Source organism: Heloderma suspectum, chromosome 4 (genome assembly GCF_057233095.1).
Source record: "Heloderma suspectum isolate Gila_16-S chromosome 4, 16-S_ref, whole genome shotgun sequence".
NCBI lineage: Eukaryota > Metazoa > Chordata > Lepidosauria > Squamata > Helodermatidae > Heloderma > Heloderma suspectum.
The window spans coordinates 20,938,201-20,956,020 of record NC_139461.1 but is presented as its reverse complement, the minus strand read 5'-3'; the positions used below and the strand labels follow the sequence as shown (position 1 = coordinate 20,956,020).

General features: G+C 45.0%; 1 protein-coding gene across 6 annotated transcripts in view; it reads right to left on the bottom strand.

Moving 5' to 3' along the window:
- The window catches only part of ASAP1 (ArfGAP with SH3 domain, ankyrin repeat and PH domain 1), a 253,995-nt gene that overhangs the window by 108,541 nt on the left and 127,634 nt on the right, over positions 1 to 17,820 (bottom strand). For 4 of the 6 annotated variants that reach the window (XM_084848792.1, XM_084848795.1, XM_084848794.1 and 1 more), the window contains one exon: positions 2,266 to 2,338. In XM_084848792.1, the coding sequence (XP_084704918.1) occupies positions 2,266 to 2,338 (73 nt within the window). Of the gene's footprint in view, positions 1 to 412; positions 551 to 2,265; positions 2,339 to 17,820 lie in introns of all 6 variants that reach the window. The other 2 variants (XM_084848797.1, XM_084848796.1) reach the window with 1 other exon arrangement.

Here is a 17,820-nt window from a genome sequence, read left to right as displayed (position 1 = left end):
CAATTGACATTTTTAGAGGATGAATACATGAGAAAAGTGGCTGCCTGCCATGATGGTAACGATACTCAGTCTTTACATAGGACTTTTCTTAAGGTTCAGCTCAGACAATTAACTGGAACAAGGGTTTGGGGAATAATATTTGTTAAAACGAACCCAGGTATGCTACTAAACTCACTCTGACAACCCTGATTAAAACTAGGTTCATGAGTTTAGGAGTTAGCTTCAACCAGAGTTAGCAATAGTCATACATAAAGCTAAAACCAGGTAGAGGTGTAACCTCATACCCTGGTTCCGATTATATCAGAACCTCACTTAAGTGATTAAAGGTTTCAAATATATTATCCTTACAATACTCCAAGTAAGACAAGCCAGTACTATTATCCAAATATAACAAATGAAGATGAAGACTTACCTCAGGCAACATAGTGGCCACATTTGCACATAACAGTAAGCCATAATTCTGGAGAATCCTGGTTTAGCGTTCACTAGCAGCGTGCTGATGCATGCTGACCAATCACTCCTGCTTGGCTCCTCCCACCAGCAGGAGCAGCTAATGTAACCAGAAACAAATCAGGAAGCATTATGTCAAAACCGGGACTCCCAGTTTGTTGCTCCCCTAATAAGCTAGAATCTGAAGCCAGGATTTGTAGTTGATTTCCAATTACTGGCTTGTTTAGGAGCCTCTTTTGCTGTTCCCCCGCAACATGGTTCAGAATTCAATCAATAATTTTTTGGCTAATTTTTTGCATCCTGGTTAGCTTCTGATCACTTTAGTCGCTACAGCTGGTGGGAGTAGCAAAGCAAGAGCAGATGGGCAGGACACACCAGCAAGCGACTCATGAATGACAAACCAGGATTTCTGGACTTCTCGCTTATCATTATATGAGAACACAGCCAGCAGGTTCACAGCAGTAGTGAGATATGAACCAAGGATTTACGTGCTCAAAGTATATGCTCTTAATCACTGTGGTGATTGAAATGATTGTCAAGATAACAATCATTATCTTGATTGTCAAGATAATATTTATCTTTAGAATCACAAGTGGAACCCCAATTTTCGGAAGCCATATACCTCTGATAGCCAGATACTGATCATTTATTTTTTTAAATAGATATCACTATCATACTCTGCTTGTAGTCCTCATTTAGACATCTGCCTGGCCATTGTCTTTCTTTCAAAGATCATGGTTCAGGGATAGTCTATACGTGTCTATTTCCAGGCCCTCCTGCTGAGCAGTAAAACAGTCAGAGACTGACTTGCAATCCACACTCTTTTACTGAGCTAACAGTGGCTCTTCAAACCATTAGAGTCAGTAAAATCTAGAGGCTGCCCTCAGGGTCTAACTGGCTGAGTCCTCTGATAGAGAAACTTCAGTAGGGAAGAGAGTTGCCACTCAACTAACTGTAGGCTACTACACAGAACCTGAACGGCTTTCTGAGCCCTTCTTTCAGGGTGGGGCCTCCCTCCTTTGCCTCCAGTGGGTGGCCAGCTGGCAGAGCACCTCCTCTCATAAGGTCTGCCCTCTTGGATTGAGGGCAGACTCTTGCATCTGCCAATTCATGCCGTTCCTCCCCCTCTGAAAGAAGCTGATTTCCCACAGGAGGAGGAGAAGGCAGTATTTGTACCTGTCCTTCCTGATTGATATGCCTTTCTTTGCTGGTTTCTAGAGTCTTGGGGAATTTTCTTCCCCACTGTCCCAGCTGTTCTTCTCCTAGCCCCACCCCTGAAATGGAATCTTTAGACTCAACAGGGAGCCTGGGCCCAGTCCTGACAATACACACACTTAATTTAGTCATCCTAGAACATTTTGCACTTTTTAGAACACGTATTTTAAAAATATTCACTATACATGTGACTTTAATATTCTGTTAAGTATCTGTTCCGAGCACTTGATTACACAATTGCACAATAAAGAGTGCAATTAAAGACTTAGGAAGTTTGAAAGTAATTTTCAAAGCCTACCACAAAATTTAGATCTACCCTATGTTCTGTTACTACAAATTTCCAACAATTTCCACAGTTACAGTTGTGATATGTGAAAGAAATTCAGTAGCTGTGAACTGACACAGCAGCACTAGAGACTAGTTAGGATAAATTATATAAAGCTCTCTAAAAGAATCAGGCCAGTACCTGTCAAATAGATTCCTTATCCACAGACAGTTATCGGTACATTCCTTAAATGTTAAAATTCAGTAAATGGCAAATCTCAATTTACAAATACCGTTAAATAACTCTGTATTACGATTTAGAGAAATGAAGCTTACCTTGCCCAGAATTATATATTGCTTTAACTGATTTTTTCACCTTTTGTAGTGCAGTTCTGTCCTGATCCAATGCCTAGAGAAAAACAGAAAGACTGTGTCAAGGGCAGGGCAGTGTCTACTTTAAATTGTACATCTGAACACCAAACATGAGGCTCTTGTAAACAAGTGCTCACTAATTTCAGGAGTTGTAGAGGCCCTGTTATTACCCTCTGGGAAGGTCCTTGGTCACAGTTCCTTCAAGTCAATTAAAGAACTTTGAAGTGAAGAGCTGCTAACACAAAAAACATCTTGGAAAACTGTTGTGGGAGAAATAGAAGGCAGTGCTAGGTTCAGCTTAAAATAGGATTTTTTTAAGTTCGAAGCAATTTCACATGTTATCCTTAATACAATTCCTAGATTTAAACGTCACATTTTCCTTTTAATTAAAGAGCATTTTCCTGACTTCAATTACTAATGGTAGAACTATAAAAGTAGAGCAAAAAGCAATACAAGTTTAAGGGTCAGCACCCATACGTATTTTGTTCTGTGCTGAAACTCGCAGTGCATTCCTATCCATACTTACTTGGAAGTGAATTCCACAGTGTTCGATGGTGCTTATGCCCTGCCTGGCAAATACAGTCAGGGCCAGAAATATTGGAACAAGGATAACTGTTTTGGCAGTTGGCCTCTGTACACCACCACATTGAAGGTGAAAGGAAACACACCCAGATGGGAGCGAAGTCAGGAGTTTCAGCTGTAATCCAAGGGGTCTGACAAAAGCGGGGCACACATACCCATCGTTGGTGGCTCATAAGTAATGGAACAAGCTAACATCATTTCAAACTGAAGGATCGCCTTTAATACCTGGATGAAAATCCTTTGCAGTCAATGACTGCCTGAAGTCTGGAACCCATGGACATGACCCAATGCTGAGTTTCCTCCCTCGAGATGCTCTGCCAGGCCTTTACTGCAGCTGCCTTCAGCTGCTGCTTGTTTGTGGGTCTTGCTGCCTTCAGTCTGTCTTCAGTAAGTGAAAAGCATGCTCTACTGGGTTGAGATCCGGTGACTGACTTGGCCATTGAAGAACATCCCACTTCTTTGCCTTGAGAAACTCTGGGGTAGCTTTTGCTGTATGTTTGGGTCATTGCCCATCTGCAATATATGAAGCGACATCTTATCAGTTTGGCAGCAATCGGCTGAATCTGAGCAGAAAGTATAGTCCTATACACTTCGGAATTCATCCTGCTGCTTTTATCAGCAGTCAGGTCATCAATAAACACCAGTGACCTGGTTCCATTGGCAGCCATACATGCCCGTGCCATAACACTGCCTCCACCATGTTTGAGAGATGATGTCGTATGCTTTGGATCATGAGCTGTTCCTTTCCTTCTCCATACTTTGTTCTTCCCATCATTCTAGTACCAGTTAATCTTGGTTTCATCAGTCCAAAGAATCTTATTCCAGAACTGGGCAGGCTTTTTTAGGTGTTTGTTGGCAAAGGCTAATCTGGCCTGTCTGTTCTTGAGCATTACCAGTGGTTTGCACCCTGTTGTTGCACCTCTGTATTTACATTCATAAAGCCGTCTCTTGACTGTAGATGTTGACAATGACATGCCTTCCTCCTCAAGAGCGTTCTTGACCTGGCTACATGTTGTGCAAGGGTTCCTCTTCACCATGAGCAGCATTCTGTGGTCACCCACTTTAGTTGTCTTCCGTGGTCTTCCAGGCCTTTTGCTGTTGCTGAGCTTGCCAGTTAATTCCTTCTTTTTCAGGATGTTCCAAACTGTTGTGTTGGCCACTCCCAATGTTTTTGCTATCTCTCTGATGGGTTTATTTTGTTTCCTCAGCCTAATGATGGCCTCCTTCACTCGCATGGACACCTCTTTGGGCCTCATGTTGGGGGTTCCAGTGAACAGCTACCAAATGCAAATGTAACAGAAGCACCTCCAGGCCTTTTATCTGCTTGATTGGTCATGGGGTACCCAGGAAACAAGCCACACCTGGCCATGCAGCTGCTTGTCAGCCATTCGTTCCATTACTTATGAGCCCCCAATGATGGGTATGTGTGTATGCCACTGGCTGTACTTCCTGAATGGCTAGTGCCCCACTTTTGTCAACCCTCTTGAATTAGAGCTGAAAGTCCTGACTTTGCTCCCATTTGGGTGTGTTTCCTTTTAACTTCAATGTGGTGGTGTACAGAGGCCAACTGCCAAAACAGTTATCCTTGTTCCAATATTTCTGGCCCTGACTGTATGTTTAGGATTGCAGCATCAGTATAGGGTAAAGCATGCATTTTAGTCTGAAAACCATTGGAAATAAACATGAAAAAACCAAATACCAAATCTACAATAAATTCCTTAATACGCATCATAAACACAGTTTAAAAACTATTACTTTATATAATAGCATACTAAACAGTATGTTCAAAAAGCATGTACAGATGGGGCAAATGACCATTTGTCAGGAGGGAATTCCACAATTCTTGGGCTACCACACAGGGCTTAACTACACATAATATTAAACACATATTTGAAAAATAATTTTAACACTACCACTTTTATTTCAAAGAAAAAGCAGCCCATTCATGACAAGAGGTGATAAAACAGTAAACAGCAATCTCTCCTTTTTCCTGCTCTCCAGGAGAGCCTAGAAAAGAGCAATGGAGAAGGTACTCCAAGCCTCTTGTTTCTGAGTGCTTGCTCAAACTGTCTTGTTGGGCGCTGCAGTAAAGAGTGTTAATCACAGAAAGAGCAGCTACTTCATCCCTTCACTCATTCCGCTGTGCTCTGCATCTGAGAAGCGTGATAGTGGAGACTGGGCCCAACTAGCCTAATCTTCCACATCACTCGCTGAGATAGGGTTGAGTAACCAAGCAGAGGTGGTGGCTGTTCCTCCAAGGATCAGCTCTCACACTGGGAGAGGGTGAGTGACAAAGCAGAGGGTGAGTGAGTAAGCAGTGGGCAAATGAGTAGGCCACCATCTTTTTTTTGCTCCTTCCCTTCCTGCAGGTGGCCCAGCTAAGCCCAATCCTTCCTGTTCCATCACCCAAAGAGAGAGGATGAACGAACAGGTAGCATGTCACAAAGGGAGAGAGCAGGTGAGCAACTGGAGACAGAAGGGACTTACCCAAACCTTGCTGCCAGAGAAAGAAAGGCTGAGTGATCATGTGCCCTCTCTCTCTGAGTGGCACAAGAGGGAGGATTTGGTTTACTGGGCAAAACCCCCATTACTGTGCTGCAAGAGGGACAATTCAGGTATGCATGTGAGAGGATGAGGTGCCTGCTCCTTCCAAGAACAACTCTGTATGGGCCCCCACCCAGAGAGAGGGGCTGAGTGGACAGAGGTGGCTGCTCATTCTGTCTCTCTAGACAATACCACAGGCCCAATTTGCCATGCAACAGCGCTCAGAGATGGTGAGCGAGAGAGGAGACAGGTGCAACCCAGCACATGCCGGCATGCACCACAGCTTAAACAACTCACCATGGTTTGTTTAAGCTGCAGTGATCATCCAAACTGGGTCACTGTTTCATCACCTCTGCTCACCAATGGACTGCTTCTCCTTCAAAATAAAACTGACAGTGTTGAGCACCCTTTTTTCAAATGCATATTTAATGTTGAGTGTAGTTAGGCCCACAAAAGCTAAACAATCCCAGCTGTTCTAATCTTCTCTCATAGGGGAGAAGCTCTAGCCCCTTGATCATTTCCAATGACCAAGCAAAGGTGGTGGCTGTTCCTCCAAGGATCAACTCACACTCTGCACGCCCAGTCCCACGTTGAGCAGATTCAGTTTCACTTGGCCAAGGTTCCCCAATACCCAATTGTGCTGGGTGCTTCCTGGCTCTCTAAGCATAATCCTCAGATTTCTTGGGAGCTTCAGCAAGTGGAGTTTGCATCTCCCTACTGCCGGGAGCATTGCCTCCCCATTGAGGCGCCAGTCCCAGTCCAGGCCTTAACCCTTTCCTCCTGCTCCTCATCTGCTTCTGGCAGTTCTTCAGCTACAGTGATCCTCCCAGAGAAGTATGCAGCTTTTTGGGATGTTTTCGACAAGAAGGAGGCCGACCAGCTCCCCCCAACACTGCCCATTTGAGTGTGCCATTAACCTCATTCCGGGGGCAACCATCCCCGCTGGATGACTGTATTCATTGTCGGAGCCGGAACTTCGAGCTCTGCGCGAGTTTTTGGACACAAACCTCAAACGTGGCTTCATTCGCCCTTCCTCCTCCCCCGCCTGCGCCCTTACCATCTTTGTGACCAAGAAATCTGGAGAACTCCGCCCGGTGCATGACTATAGAGCCCTCAATTCGGTCTTGATCCTTGACAAGTACCCCTGATCCCTGAGATGCTGGAGCACCTGGGGCGAGCCAAGATTTTCACGACGTTGGACCTGCGTGGCGCCTACAATCTGATTCACATCCAGGAGGGGGATGAGTGGAAGAGCTGTTTCGGCACCCGGTATGGAGCGTATGAATACCTAGTGATGCCATTTGGGCTTGCCTGCGCCCCCCCCCACATTTTCACATTTTATAAATGCCATCTTCCGGGACTATTTGGACACTTTTCTCATTGTGCATCTCGATGATTTACTTATATTTTCTGAGGCCCCCCACGCCCATCCACACCATGTCTCCGCCGTCCTCCAGCGCCTCTGTGAGCACCATCTTTATGCCAAGCTGGGGAAATATGTGTTTGACCTAAACTCTTTGGACTATCTCGGCTACATTATCTCAGCTGACGGTATCAGGATGGATCCTGCAAAGGTCCAGGCTGTCCTCTCCTGGCAGGCTCCATCCACCAAGAAGGACTTGCAACGTTTTCTGGGGTTTGCTAATTTCTACAGAAAGTTTCTGCCCAGCTTTGCTCGGCTGACATCTCCTCTCACGGACCTCCTTAAGGGCAGGAAATCTCCTTTTCATTGGACGGCATCTGCCCAACAAGCTTTCGAGGAACTTAAGAAGCTTTTTAGTTCTGAGCCAATCCTGTTACATCACGACCCGAGGAAGCCTTTTGTGGTGCAAACTGATGCCTCTGACTTTGCGGTGGGGGCGGGGCTTTTTCAGCCAAATCAGGAAGGCGGTGGGTTGCAACCCTGCGCCTACCACTCCAGGAAGCTGAACATGTCTGAGAGGAATTATACCATCTGGGAGAAGGAACTGTTGGCCATCAAGTCCGCTTTGGAGACCTGGCGTCATCTGCTGGAGGGGGTGCAGCACCCAGTCAAAGTTAGAAATGACCATCGCAACCTGAAACATCTTCAGACAGCCCGTGCCTTAAACCAGCAGCAGATTAGGTGGTCACTTTTTTTTCCCCGGTTCCACCTTAAGATTTGCCCGGACCTCCAGCCAGGGGGCGAGGGAAATCCCCCCCCCTCTGATTCTTCCCCCCCAGAGCCTGGCAGCAGCTGCGGTGCCTCGCTCTTGGAAGGAGCTCCTTCACTCTGCACAGGCTCAGGATGTTTTTGTTCGCACAAAAGTGGAGGAATTGGGGCTAGCCTCTGCCCCCCCCCACCCCTTCTCTTTGTGAGGTGGCCTGCTTTACCATTCCAGTCAGGTGTATGTGCCTTCTAGACCCCGCCGCAAGGAGGTCCTCCATCAGTGCCACGACTCCCCCCACCACTGGGCATTTTGGCTTCGCCAAGACCCTGCACGGAGTGACGCGGGATTTTTGGTGGCCTCGTGTGTGTTGGGACGTCGAGACCTATGTCGCCTCCTGCCCAACCTGCCAGCGGGCGAAGGCCCCCTCAGGCAAGCCCACAGGCTTGCTTCACCCCCTGCCTACCCCCTCAGGACCTTGGAAACTGCTCTCCCTTGACTTCATCACTGGCTTGCCTCCCTCACATGGTAAGTCCACGACTCTGGTGGTGGTGGATTTGTTTGCAAGATAGTCCATTTCATCCCCTGCTCTGGGTTGCCCATAGCCAAAGAGACAGCGGAGCTGTTTTTGGTGCATGTTTTCCGGCTCCACGGATGGCCCGAGGGTCTCATTTTGGATAGGGGTCCCAATTCACTGCCCATTTCTGGAGGGAGCTACTTGGGCTTCTTCATGTGACGCTCTGTCTTTCCTCTAGCCACCATCCACAGACGGACGGTCAGACCGAGCGCACCAATGCGACTCTGGAGCAATATTTGCGCTGTTGTGTCAATTACCAGCAAGATGACTGGTTTTCCTTGCTGCCCCTCGCAGAATTTGCTTATAACAATGCCTGCCATGCTTCCACCCGCCAAACTCCATTTTTTGCCAATTTTGGTTACCACCCCAAGGCTTTCCCGTCCACCTTAGCTCCCTCTTCGGTGCCAGCGGCCCATGACTTTTTAGAGGAGTTGCGAGCGGTACACCACCTCTTACGGGACTCCCTCGAGCAAGCCAAGACAGCCTACAAGGCCTCTGCAGACCAGCGGCACCAGCCGGGTCCGTCTCTGCAACTGGGGGACTGGGTTTGGTTGTCCACCCACTACCTCCCCTCTCACTTGCCTGCAAGGAAGCTCGTGCCTCGCCACACGGGGCCTTTCCAGATTACGGCCCAGATTAACCCGGTTGTTTTTCGCCTGGCTCTCCCCCGCTCCATGAAGATCCATCCTGTTTTTCATCAGTCCTTGCTGTCCCCCCGGTTTCTGGTGACCCTCATCGCTCAGTCAGTTCCCCCCCACCGCCAGTGCTGGTGGAGGGGGAGGAGGAGTTTGAGGTCACGGAGATTCTGAACTCCCGCCTTTCTCGCAGACGCCTCCAAATCTAGTGGACTGGAAGGGGTATGGGCCAGATGAGCGAACCTGGGAACCCGCGGAAAATGTGCATGCTCCGTTGCTGCTGAGGCGCTTCCACCAGCTGTACCCTCACAAACCCGGGGCCTCAGGGGAACAGCACAAGGGGGGGCCTCATGGGAGCGGGGATGATGTCAGGGTGGAAACTGAGCCGATAGAACCGCAGAGCAGTTCTGCTTCTGAGGAGGAGCAGCAATCCATGGGAGAGGAGCCAGCTCATCCCTCACAGGCATTGCAGCTGGCAGAGATTCCTCCTGCCGGCATTCCTGAGATAGTGATCCTAGCAGTGAGAAAGTGCAGGAACGGGGCTTGCTAGACGCTTGACGCAGACACAGGGAGCGACGAGCGATGGAGGGTGCGGAAAGGAGGCGTAACGCCCGTTTGGCACGCAAGCAACAGCCGCCTCCCGTGGATCCAAGGGAAAGAGGGAGGATCTCTCCCTAGCCCATAAGTTCAGGGTCTTCAAGTGACTCTCCTTCAAATGGGGATCAACTGCCTACTCGGAGCATAAGCTACTCTGCTGTTCCTTGCTTAGTCGCTGGTGATTAGCATCTGAAAGAGTAATTAAGTTGTAAAAGGATTAAAGCCTTGAAAAGAATCCTTTCATCTGTGTCTTGAGTTGGCTACTGGAGTCTACTGAAAGAGGCCGCTAGGGCGCTCCTGACACCCTCTTCTGCACCCTTTCCAACTCTACAGTATCTTTTTTTAGGTGTGGTGACCAGAACTGTTCACAGTATTCCAAGTGTGGTTGCACCATAGATTTGTATACGGGCAGTATGATGTTGGCAGTTTTATTCTCAATCCCTTTTCTAATTATGCCTAAAATGGAGTTTGCCTTTCTTACAGCGGCTGCGCACTGGGTTGACATCTTCATTGAGCTGTCCACCACAACCCCAAGATCTCTTTCCTGGTCAGTCACCGCTAGCTCAGATCCCATCGGGCTATACTTGAAGTTGGGATTTTTTGCCCCAACGTGCATCACTTTACACTTGCTTACGCTGAACCGCATTTGCCATTTCGATGCCCATTCTCCCAGTTTGGAGAGACCCTTTTGGAGCTCTCCACAATCCCTTTCTGTTTTAACCACCCTAAATACTTTGGTATCAATTAGATCTTTGCAAATTATGATACGAACTGGCCTGATGTGCACCAAGTGCATAGACATGCAGATCAAACATTACCCACTAGCTTTTTCACTTCTAAAACATCCCAACACAAAACCTGGCCACCTCCCTGCTCACCCCTAACTTCAGATCATGTCTGAACAAGTTAAAAGGCACTGGTCCCAACACCAATCCTTTCCTTCACTCCAGAACAAGGCAGTTGTAGGTAACAGTTAACCTAGATGCATCCTTAGCCTCTGTACTGACCATAACACGAAGCCAAATAGGGACTACGGTGGAGTTTCAAGGGCCAGATAAGAGCAGCCCTTCTATCCCAGAGCTAAGGTTCCCCTTTGCTGATACACGAAATTATTAAAGACTGTTAATGAATAGCTCTAAATGTCAGCTGCCTAATATGGTGTTTTGCTTTTCATTTAAAAAGGTAATTTTTAACGACAGTAACATTCACATTTTAGTAAAGGATGTTAAAGACAACTTGGCCATAACTAGCAGAAGGGCTAGAGATATCCCACTGCCAATGCCACATAGCATGCTGTACAAATTTCCTGTTATTATGAAGTCACACACATCTCTAAGTTATCACATATTCCCACTTTCATTGTAGTAATGATGCATATCAAAGAACCAAAATAGCTGTGGATGGGAAACACTATAATTGGGTGGCTTATGGTCTAAAAGCATGGCTGTCCAGTGAAATCATATACATGTCTACTCAGAAGTAAGCCCTGCTGAGTTTAATGGGACTTACTTTTAGGTGGCTTAAAGTTCTGATACTATTACCTCATCTTCTCAAGAATATGCACATACTGTAGCAAGCATCAAAACTGTCACCTGTGCCTGGCATGGCATATCTAGAAATAGAACTGTTAAAACCTTTAGCCACAGAAACACTTCTTCCTTTCGGCTAAGAAAGCAATCTATACAGTACAAGAAAAATGGTCAAGCCTAGTCAACATTACACCAAAGTACATGACTCAACCAGTACCAAAGAATAAGCAGTAGACAGTAAAAGAGATAGAAAGAAAAGAGAGACTAATTTGAGCATATAAACAGCTTCAAAGAGTCTCATTGAACAGCTTCCTTCTAGAATCAACAAGACAGATGTATTCAGTGCTCTGCTCTTCCTATAAAAATATGCAACCTGAGATATTAAATGATGGTGAAGAAACAAAGGGGGTTGTATAAAATCAAAAGGAAAAAAACCCTAATACCAGCAAGTAGCCACTCAATATTTCTTGTTGTTGTTGTTCAGTCGTTATGTCGTTTCCGACTCTTCGTGACCCTATGGACCATAGCACGCCAGGCCTTCCTGTCCTGCGCTCTCTCCCGGAGCGTGCTCAAGTTCATATTATTTGCATCGGTGATGCTATCTAGCCATCTCATCCTCTGCCGTCCCCTTCTCCTTTTGCTGTCAATCTTTCCCAGCATCAGGGTCTTTTCCAGAGAGTTTTCTCCTCGCATTAGGTGGCCAAAATATTGGAGCTTCAGCTTCATTATCTGTCCTTCCAATGAGCACTCAGGGTTGATTTCCTTTAGGATGGACTGATTTGACCTCCTTGCAGTCCAGAGGACTTGTAACAGTCTTCTGCAGCACCACAGTTCGAAAGCATCAATTCTTCGGCGCTCAGCCTTCCTTAGAATCCAGCTCTCACAGCCATACGGTGCTACTGGGAAAACCATAGCTTTGATTAGACGAACCTTTGTCGGCAAGGTGATGTCTCTGCTTCTTACAATGCTGTCTAGGTTTGCCAGAGCTTTCCTCCCAAGGAGCAAGCGTCTTTTAATTTCATGGCTACAGTCACCGTCTGCACTGATCTTGGAGCCCAAGAAAGTAAAATCTGTCACTGCTTCCATTTCTTCCCCTTCTATATGCCAGGAAGTGATGGGGCCAGATGCCATGATCTTCGTTTTTGTAATGTTGAGTTTCAAACCAGCTTTTGCACTCTCCACTTTCACCCTCAACAAGAGGCTCTTGAGATCCTCTTCGCTTTCTGCCATTAGGGTGGTGTCGTCTGCGTATCTGAGGTTGTTGAGAATTCTCCCGGCAATCTTAATTCTGACCTGTGATTCATCCAACCTGGCGTTTCTCATGATGTAGCTCAGCTGTCTACCATTATGCCACCATCATTAACGTACGTTTTAGTTAACGGGTTTGTCTAATGAGCTTAGAACAGTCTACTCGAAGACACATGTAGTAGACAGTGCATTGTAGAAAGGGATATTAACAGGGAGTCACAAAAAGAGGTTCTGCCATCATCAGTGATGTGGAGCAGAGAATTTTCCTAAACAGACAATTTTCCACTGCTTTATTTTTCTGCAGAAAAATGTCCATTTCATATGTTTGTTAGTAACAATGAATATAAGCCAACTGGAAATACAATATTAAGCAATCTTAGCGGTTTCAAAGTTGCAATTAATGTCAGGTGTTTATCCTTAACAGGTATATGAGATAATACATTTATATCATTGAAATACATCTATTTCTCAGAGTGAAATGGAACTAATAAATAATGACAGTGAAGGTGAAGATGTCCCAACAACATTAGTGGAAGACAGCTGAACTTCGTTGAAAAAGTGGTTGATAGCATATCATGCACATTTCTTTGGGATGCTAAAATTAGTGTGTCAACGGTTTTCAGTACCACTGTGTGTGTTTTTCTTAAAATTGAACAATCAAGGGAAGTACATGCTATTGTCTTTAAATTTTTACAAGTACTCCAACAAAAAGTCTACATAATATAACATTTAAATCACATTAAGGCTGCAATCCTATACATGTTTAGACAGAAAAAAGTCCTACAACTCCCAGCATTCCCGAGCCAGGGAATGCTGCGAGTTGTAGGACCTTTCTTCTGTCTAAACATGCATAGGATTGCACCCTATTTTTTTTCCTCAAATATTTCACGCCAAATACTTGGGGTTCGTTGGGCCAAAAAATTAACATGGGGCTCTGTTCACTAAATGCAAGTAAAAAAAATTAGACATTAAATTAGATCCCTCTAGAGCAGGGATAGGCAACTTGTGGCCCTAAGAAGCTTTGGCCGATGGCTCCCATCAGCTTTAGCCATCATAGCCAATGGAGAGGGATGATGGGAGTTGTAGGCCAAATCTTCTAGAGGGTCACAAGATGCCCACCCCTGCTCTAGGGCATCAGAACATTTTCCAGTGAAAACTGAAAATTTTCCTATGCAAATTAACCTAATTTGTATTGGAAAACTTTCCAATTCAAAAACGTTTCATAAACCCCCATCACAGGGCATTATAAACCTCAAAATTCTATTGTTTATAAAAATGACATCTGTTGAGCTAATAACTTGAAAATGAGTATCCATAATCTACCTGAGGTCTACAATTGTGCAAAATTTCAAACCGATCCAATACAAATTGCCACAAAAGTTCAAAAGGGCTGAAAAATTACGCATTTGTACTTTTTACTCCAAGCTGTGGCTCAGCATATCATGTATTTCTTTCAAATTCTGAGGGAAACTACTAATGTACTTTATTCAGGCTTGTTGAGGAGGTGTACCTTTCATTGCTTTTGTGAAATTCTGACCAGTGGTTTAAAAGTTACCAAAGTTTTTCTGCCGCAACATGAAAGCCTATGGTAGCAACTGCTGGCGAAGTTATGTCGGGCATGCTCAGTTTCATTCTGAAGCTGGAATGCTGCCAGTCCCCCAGTGTTTTGAATTCCAGTGTTCCTGTCCGCATTCTGACAGTTAGGGAGGCGTAGCTGGAAACTGTCAACTGAGATAAGAGTGAGGTAATTTTGAAAGGTGAGCAAATCACTCTCACTGATTGACTGAGCACTGATGAAGAGAGGGAGGAAAAGGAAAAAACTATGCTGGAATCTTGTGCAAGATTACTCAGAAATAACCGATTCTGAACATACAGGGACACATCTATTCATTTGTAGATATCTACTCGGTTAATGACTTGTTTGTGTTTGTGTGTTTTTTTCACAACACTGTAATAAATACTGCCCTTTTTAAAAACCAGGGAAATATAATTAAAATCCTGCTGGTTTAAGACCACAGTTAAGGCTATGTCATGTTGGCTCAAGTTCCACAAAGCCATAAATAACCCATGGCTTGTTTTAGGGTTATTTGAGGGTTGTCTAACCCTCAAACAATCACTGCCACCTGGGTTCACACAATACAAGTCACAGCAAGCCGAGCACCCATGGGTGCCATGCAAAAATGGAGCCCATGGACACCCAGCATGATGCAACAGCCCCGACAGGTGAATTAACCCACAGTGGGCTGTTGTTTCATGCGAACCAGGTCTATAAGTTTTATCACCTCTTTGATAGCAAAACAGAGATCCCACAAGTTCTTAAAAGTCCACAGTGCAATGGTATCAAAAAGGCAGAATCAAATACTTTTACTAATCTTTGAGTGGCAATATGAAACAGTAAAATCCTATACATGTATTTTCAAAAATGCAATCCTATACATGTTTATTCAAAAGTAAATGGCACTTACTCCAGGTAAGTGGCTATATGATTACAGCATCAGTATGAGAAAAACACACACCATGAAATATTGTTTAAAATCCTTGTTTGAGTCAATCTTAGAGCGCTTGACTTCTCTATATCAAGCTGTATTTCTCAATTTGTACATTTGCACAATATCATAAAATAGGTAGTTTTATTTATTGAACAAACCTTTGCATGTATAAACACAAACATTCAAGTTATATAGAAAATCTCTACCCACCAATACATCTACATGCCAAATGAACCTCCTTTCACATAAAGGTGGGTTGGATAAAAAGCCAGAATAAAATCTTTCCCCTCAAATACTCTTTTATATTAGTTGAATATAAATTTGGTTCCTGCTGGACAATTTCCAGAATGCCTGTAAATTATAAATGGGGATGTGCATCTGGCCCACCTGGAGTTCCAATCTGGTCTCCCAGGGTACCCCAGATGGCGACATCCCCCTTCCCTGGCCCCACCCCTTTCCCCCAGGCACCAATCACTTGGTGGTTTCCTGGCTTTTGCACAGTTAACTACCTATTCTAAAAGGTTGAAATGCTGCACCTAAGTCTTGGTTACTAGCAGTAAGAGCTTTAAGCTAAAATATGGTGGTATTTGTGGTATTCTGGGCCCTGTTCCTTTTGCCTTCAGCTTGTCCACCACTGGAAAGAAGCCCTTGAGAGCTTCTCCGAAATTGAATTCTGCCTTTGGGTTGAAAGAGATTTAACACCCCTCTTTTAAAGATTAGCAACTGAAATTGACACTCATCTAATTGACCCTGCCCCTTCGTGGATCACTGCCTTGTTGTGGCGAAGGGGCTTGCGTAACTCAGTGAAGCCATAAGCTATGCCGTGCAGGGCCACCCAAGACGGACAGGTCATGGCGGAGAGTTCTGACAAAATGTGGTCCACTGGAGAAGGAAATGGCAACCCACTCCAGTATTCTTGCCAAGAAAACCCCATAGAACGTATCACAAGGCTAAAAGAGATGACGCTGGAAGATGAGCCCCTCAGGTCGGAAGGTGTCCAATATACTACTGGGGAAGAGCAGAGGGAATTTCCAAGTAGAGCCAGAAAGAGTGAAGTGGCTGGGCCAAAGCCGAAAGGACACTCAGCTGTGGATGTGTCTGGTGGTGAAAAGAAAATCCGATGCTGTAAAAAACAATATTGTTTAGGAACCTGGAATGTCAGATCAATGAATCAAGGTAAGCTGGAGGTGGTCAAACATGAGATGGCAAGACTGAACATCGACATCTTGGGAATCAGCGAACTAAAATGGACAGGCATGGGCAAATTTAATTCAGGTGACCATCATATCTACTATTGTGGGCAAGAATCCCACAGAAGAAATGGAGTAGCACTCATAGTCAACAAAAGGGTGGGAAAAGCAGTACTGGGGTACAATCTTAAAAACGATAGAATGATCTTAGTACGAATCCAAGGCAAACCATTCAACATCACAGTAATTCAAGTCTATGCCCCAACCACTGGTGCCGAAGAAGCTGAGGTTGATCGGTTCTATGAAGACCTACAGCACCTTCTAGAACTAACACCAAAAAAAGATGTCCTCTTCATCATAGGGGATTGGAATGCTAAAGTAGGAAGTCAAGAAATCACCGGGATAACAGGCAGGCATGGCCTTGGTGTACAAAATGAAGCAGGACAAAGGCTAATAGAGTTTTGCCAAGAGAACATGCTGATCACAGCAAACACTCTTTTCCAACAGCACAAGAGACGACTCTACACATGGACATCACCAGATGGTCAATATCGAAATCAAATTGATTATGTCCTTTGCAGCCAAAGATGCAGAAGCTCTATACAGTCAGTAAAAACAAGACCTGGAGCTGACTGTGGCTTAGATCATGAACTTCTTGTTGCAAAATTTCGGCTTAAATTGAAGAACGTAGGGAAAACCACTAAACCATTCAGGTATGACCTAAATCATATCCCTTATGAATATACAGTGGAGGTGAGGAATAGATTTCAGGGATTAGACCTGAAAGACAGAGTGTCTGAGGAACTATGGACGGAGGTCCGTAACATTGTTCAGGAGGCAGCAACGAAATCCATCCCAAAGAAAAAGAAATGCAAGAAAGCAAAGTGGCTGTCTGATGAGGCTTTACAAGTAGCTGAAGAAAGAAGGGAAGCGAAAAGCAAGGGAGAAAGGGGAAGATATATCCAAATGAATGCAGAGTTCCAGAGAATAGCAAGGAGAGACAAGAAGGCCTTCTTAAATGAACAATGCAAAGAAATCAAGGAAAACAACAGAATGGGAAAGACTAGAGATCTCTTCAAGAAAATTGGAGATCTCAAGGGAACGTTTTGTGCAAAGACGGGCATGATAAAGGACAAAGAAGGCAGGGACCTAACAGAAGTAGATGAGATTAAGAAGAGGTGGAAAGAATACACAGAATTCTTTCCTATACAGGAAAGATCTGAATGTCCCTGATAGCCATGATAGTGCGGTCACTGAACTTGAGCCAGACATCCTAGAGAGTGAAGTCAAGTGGGCCTTAGGAAGCATTAGTAACAACAAAGCTAGAGGAGATGACAGTATTCCAGCTGAGCTATTTAAAATCCTAAAAGATGATGCTGTTAAAGTGCTGCACTCAATATGCCAACAAATTTGGAACACTCAGCAATGGCCTCAAGACTGGAAAAGATCAGTTTACATTCCAATTCCAAAGAAGGGCAACGCCAAAGAGTGTTCAAACTACCGCACAATTGCGCTCATTTCACATGCCAGCAAGGTGATGCTCAAAATCCTACAAGCTAGGCTTCAGCAGTATGCGAACCGAGAACTCCCGGAAGTACAAGCTGGGTTTTGAAGAGGCAGAGGAACTAGAGATCAAATCGCCAACTTTCGCTGGATCATGGAGAAAGCAAGAGAATTCCAAAAAAAGGTCTATTTCTGCTTAATTGACTACGCTAAAGCCTTTGATTGTGTGGATCACAACAAACTGTGGCAAATTCTTAAAGTGATGGGAGTACCAGACCACCTTACCCGTCTCCTGAGAAACCTGTACGAGGGTCAAGAAGCAACAGTAAGAACCAGACATGGAACAACCGAGTGGTTCAAAATTGGGAAAGGAGTACGACAAGGCTGCATATTGTCGCCCTGCTTATTTAACTTATATGCAGAGTACATCATGAGAAATGCCGGGTTGGATGAATCACAGGTCGGAATTAAGATTGCTGGGAGAATTATCAACAACCTC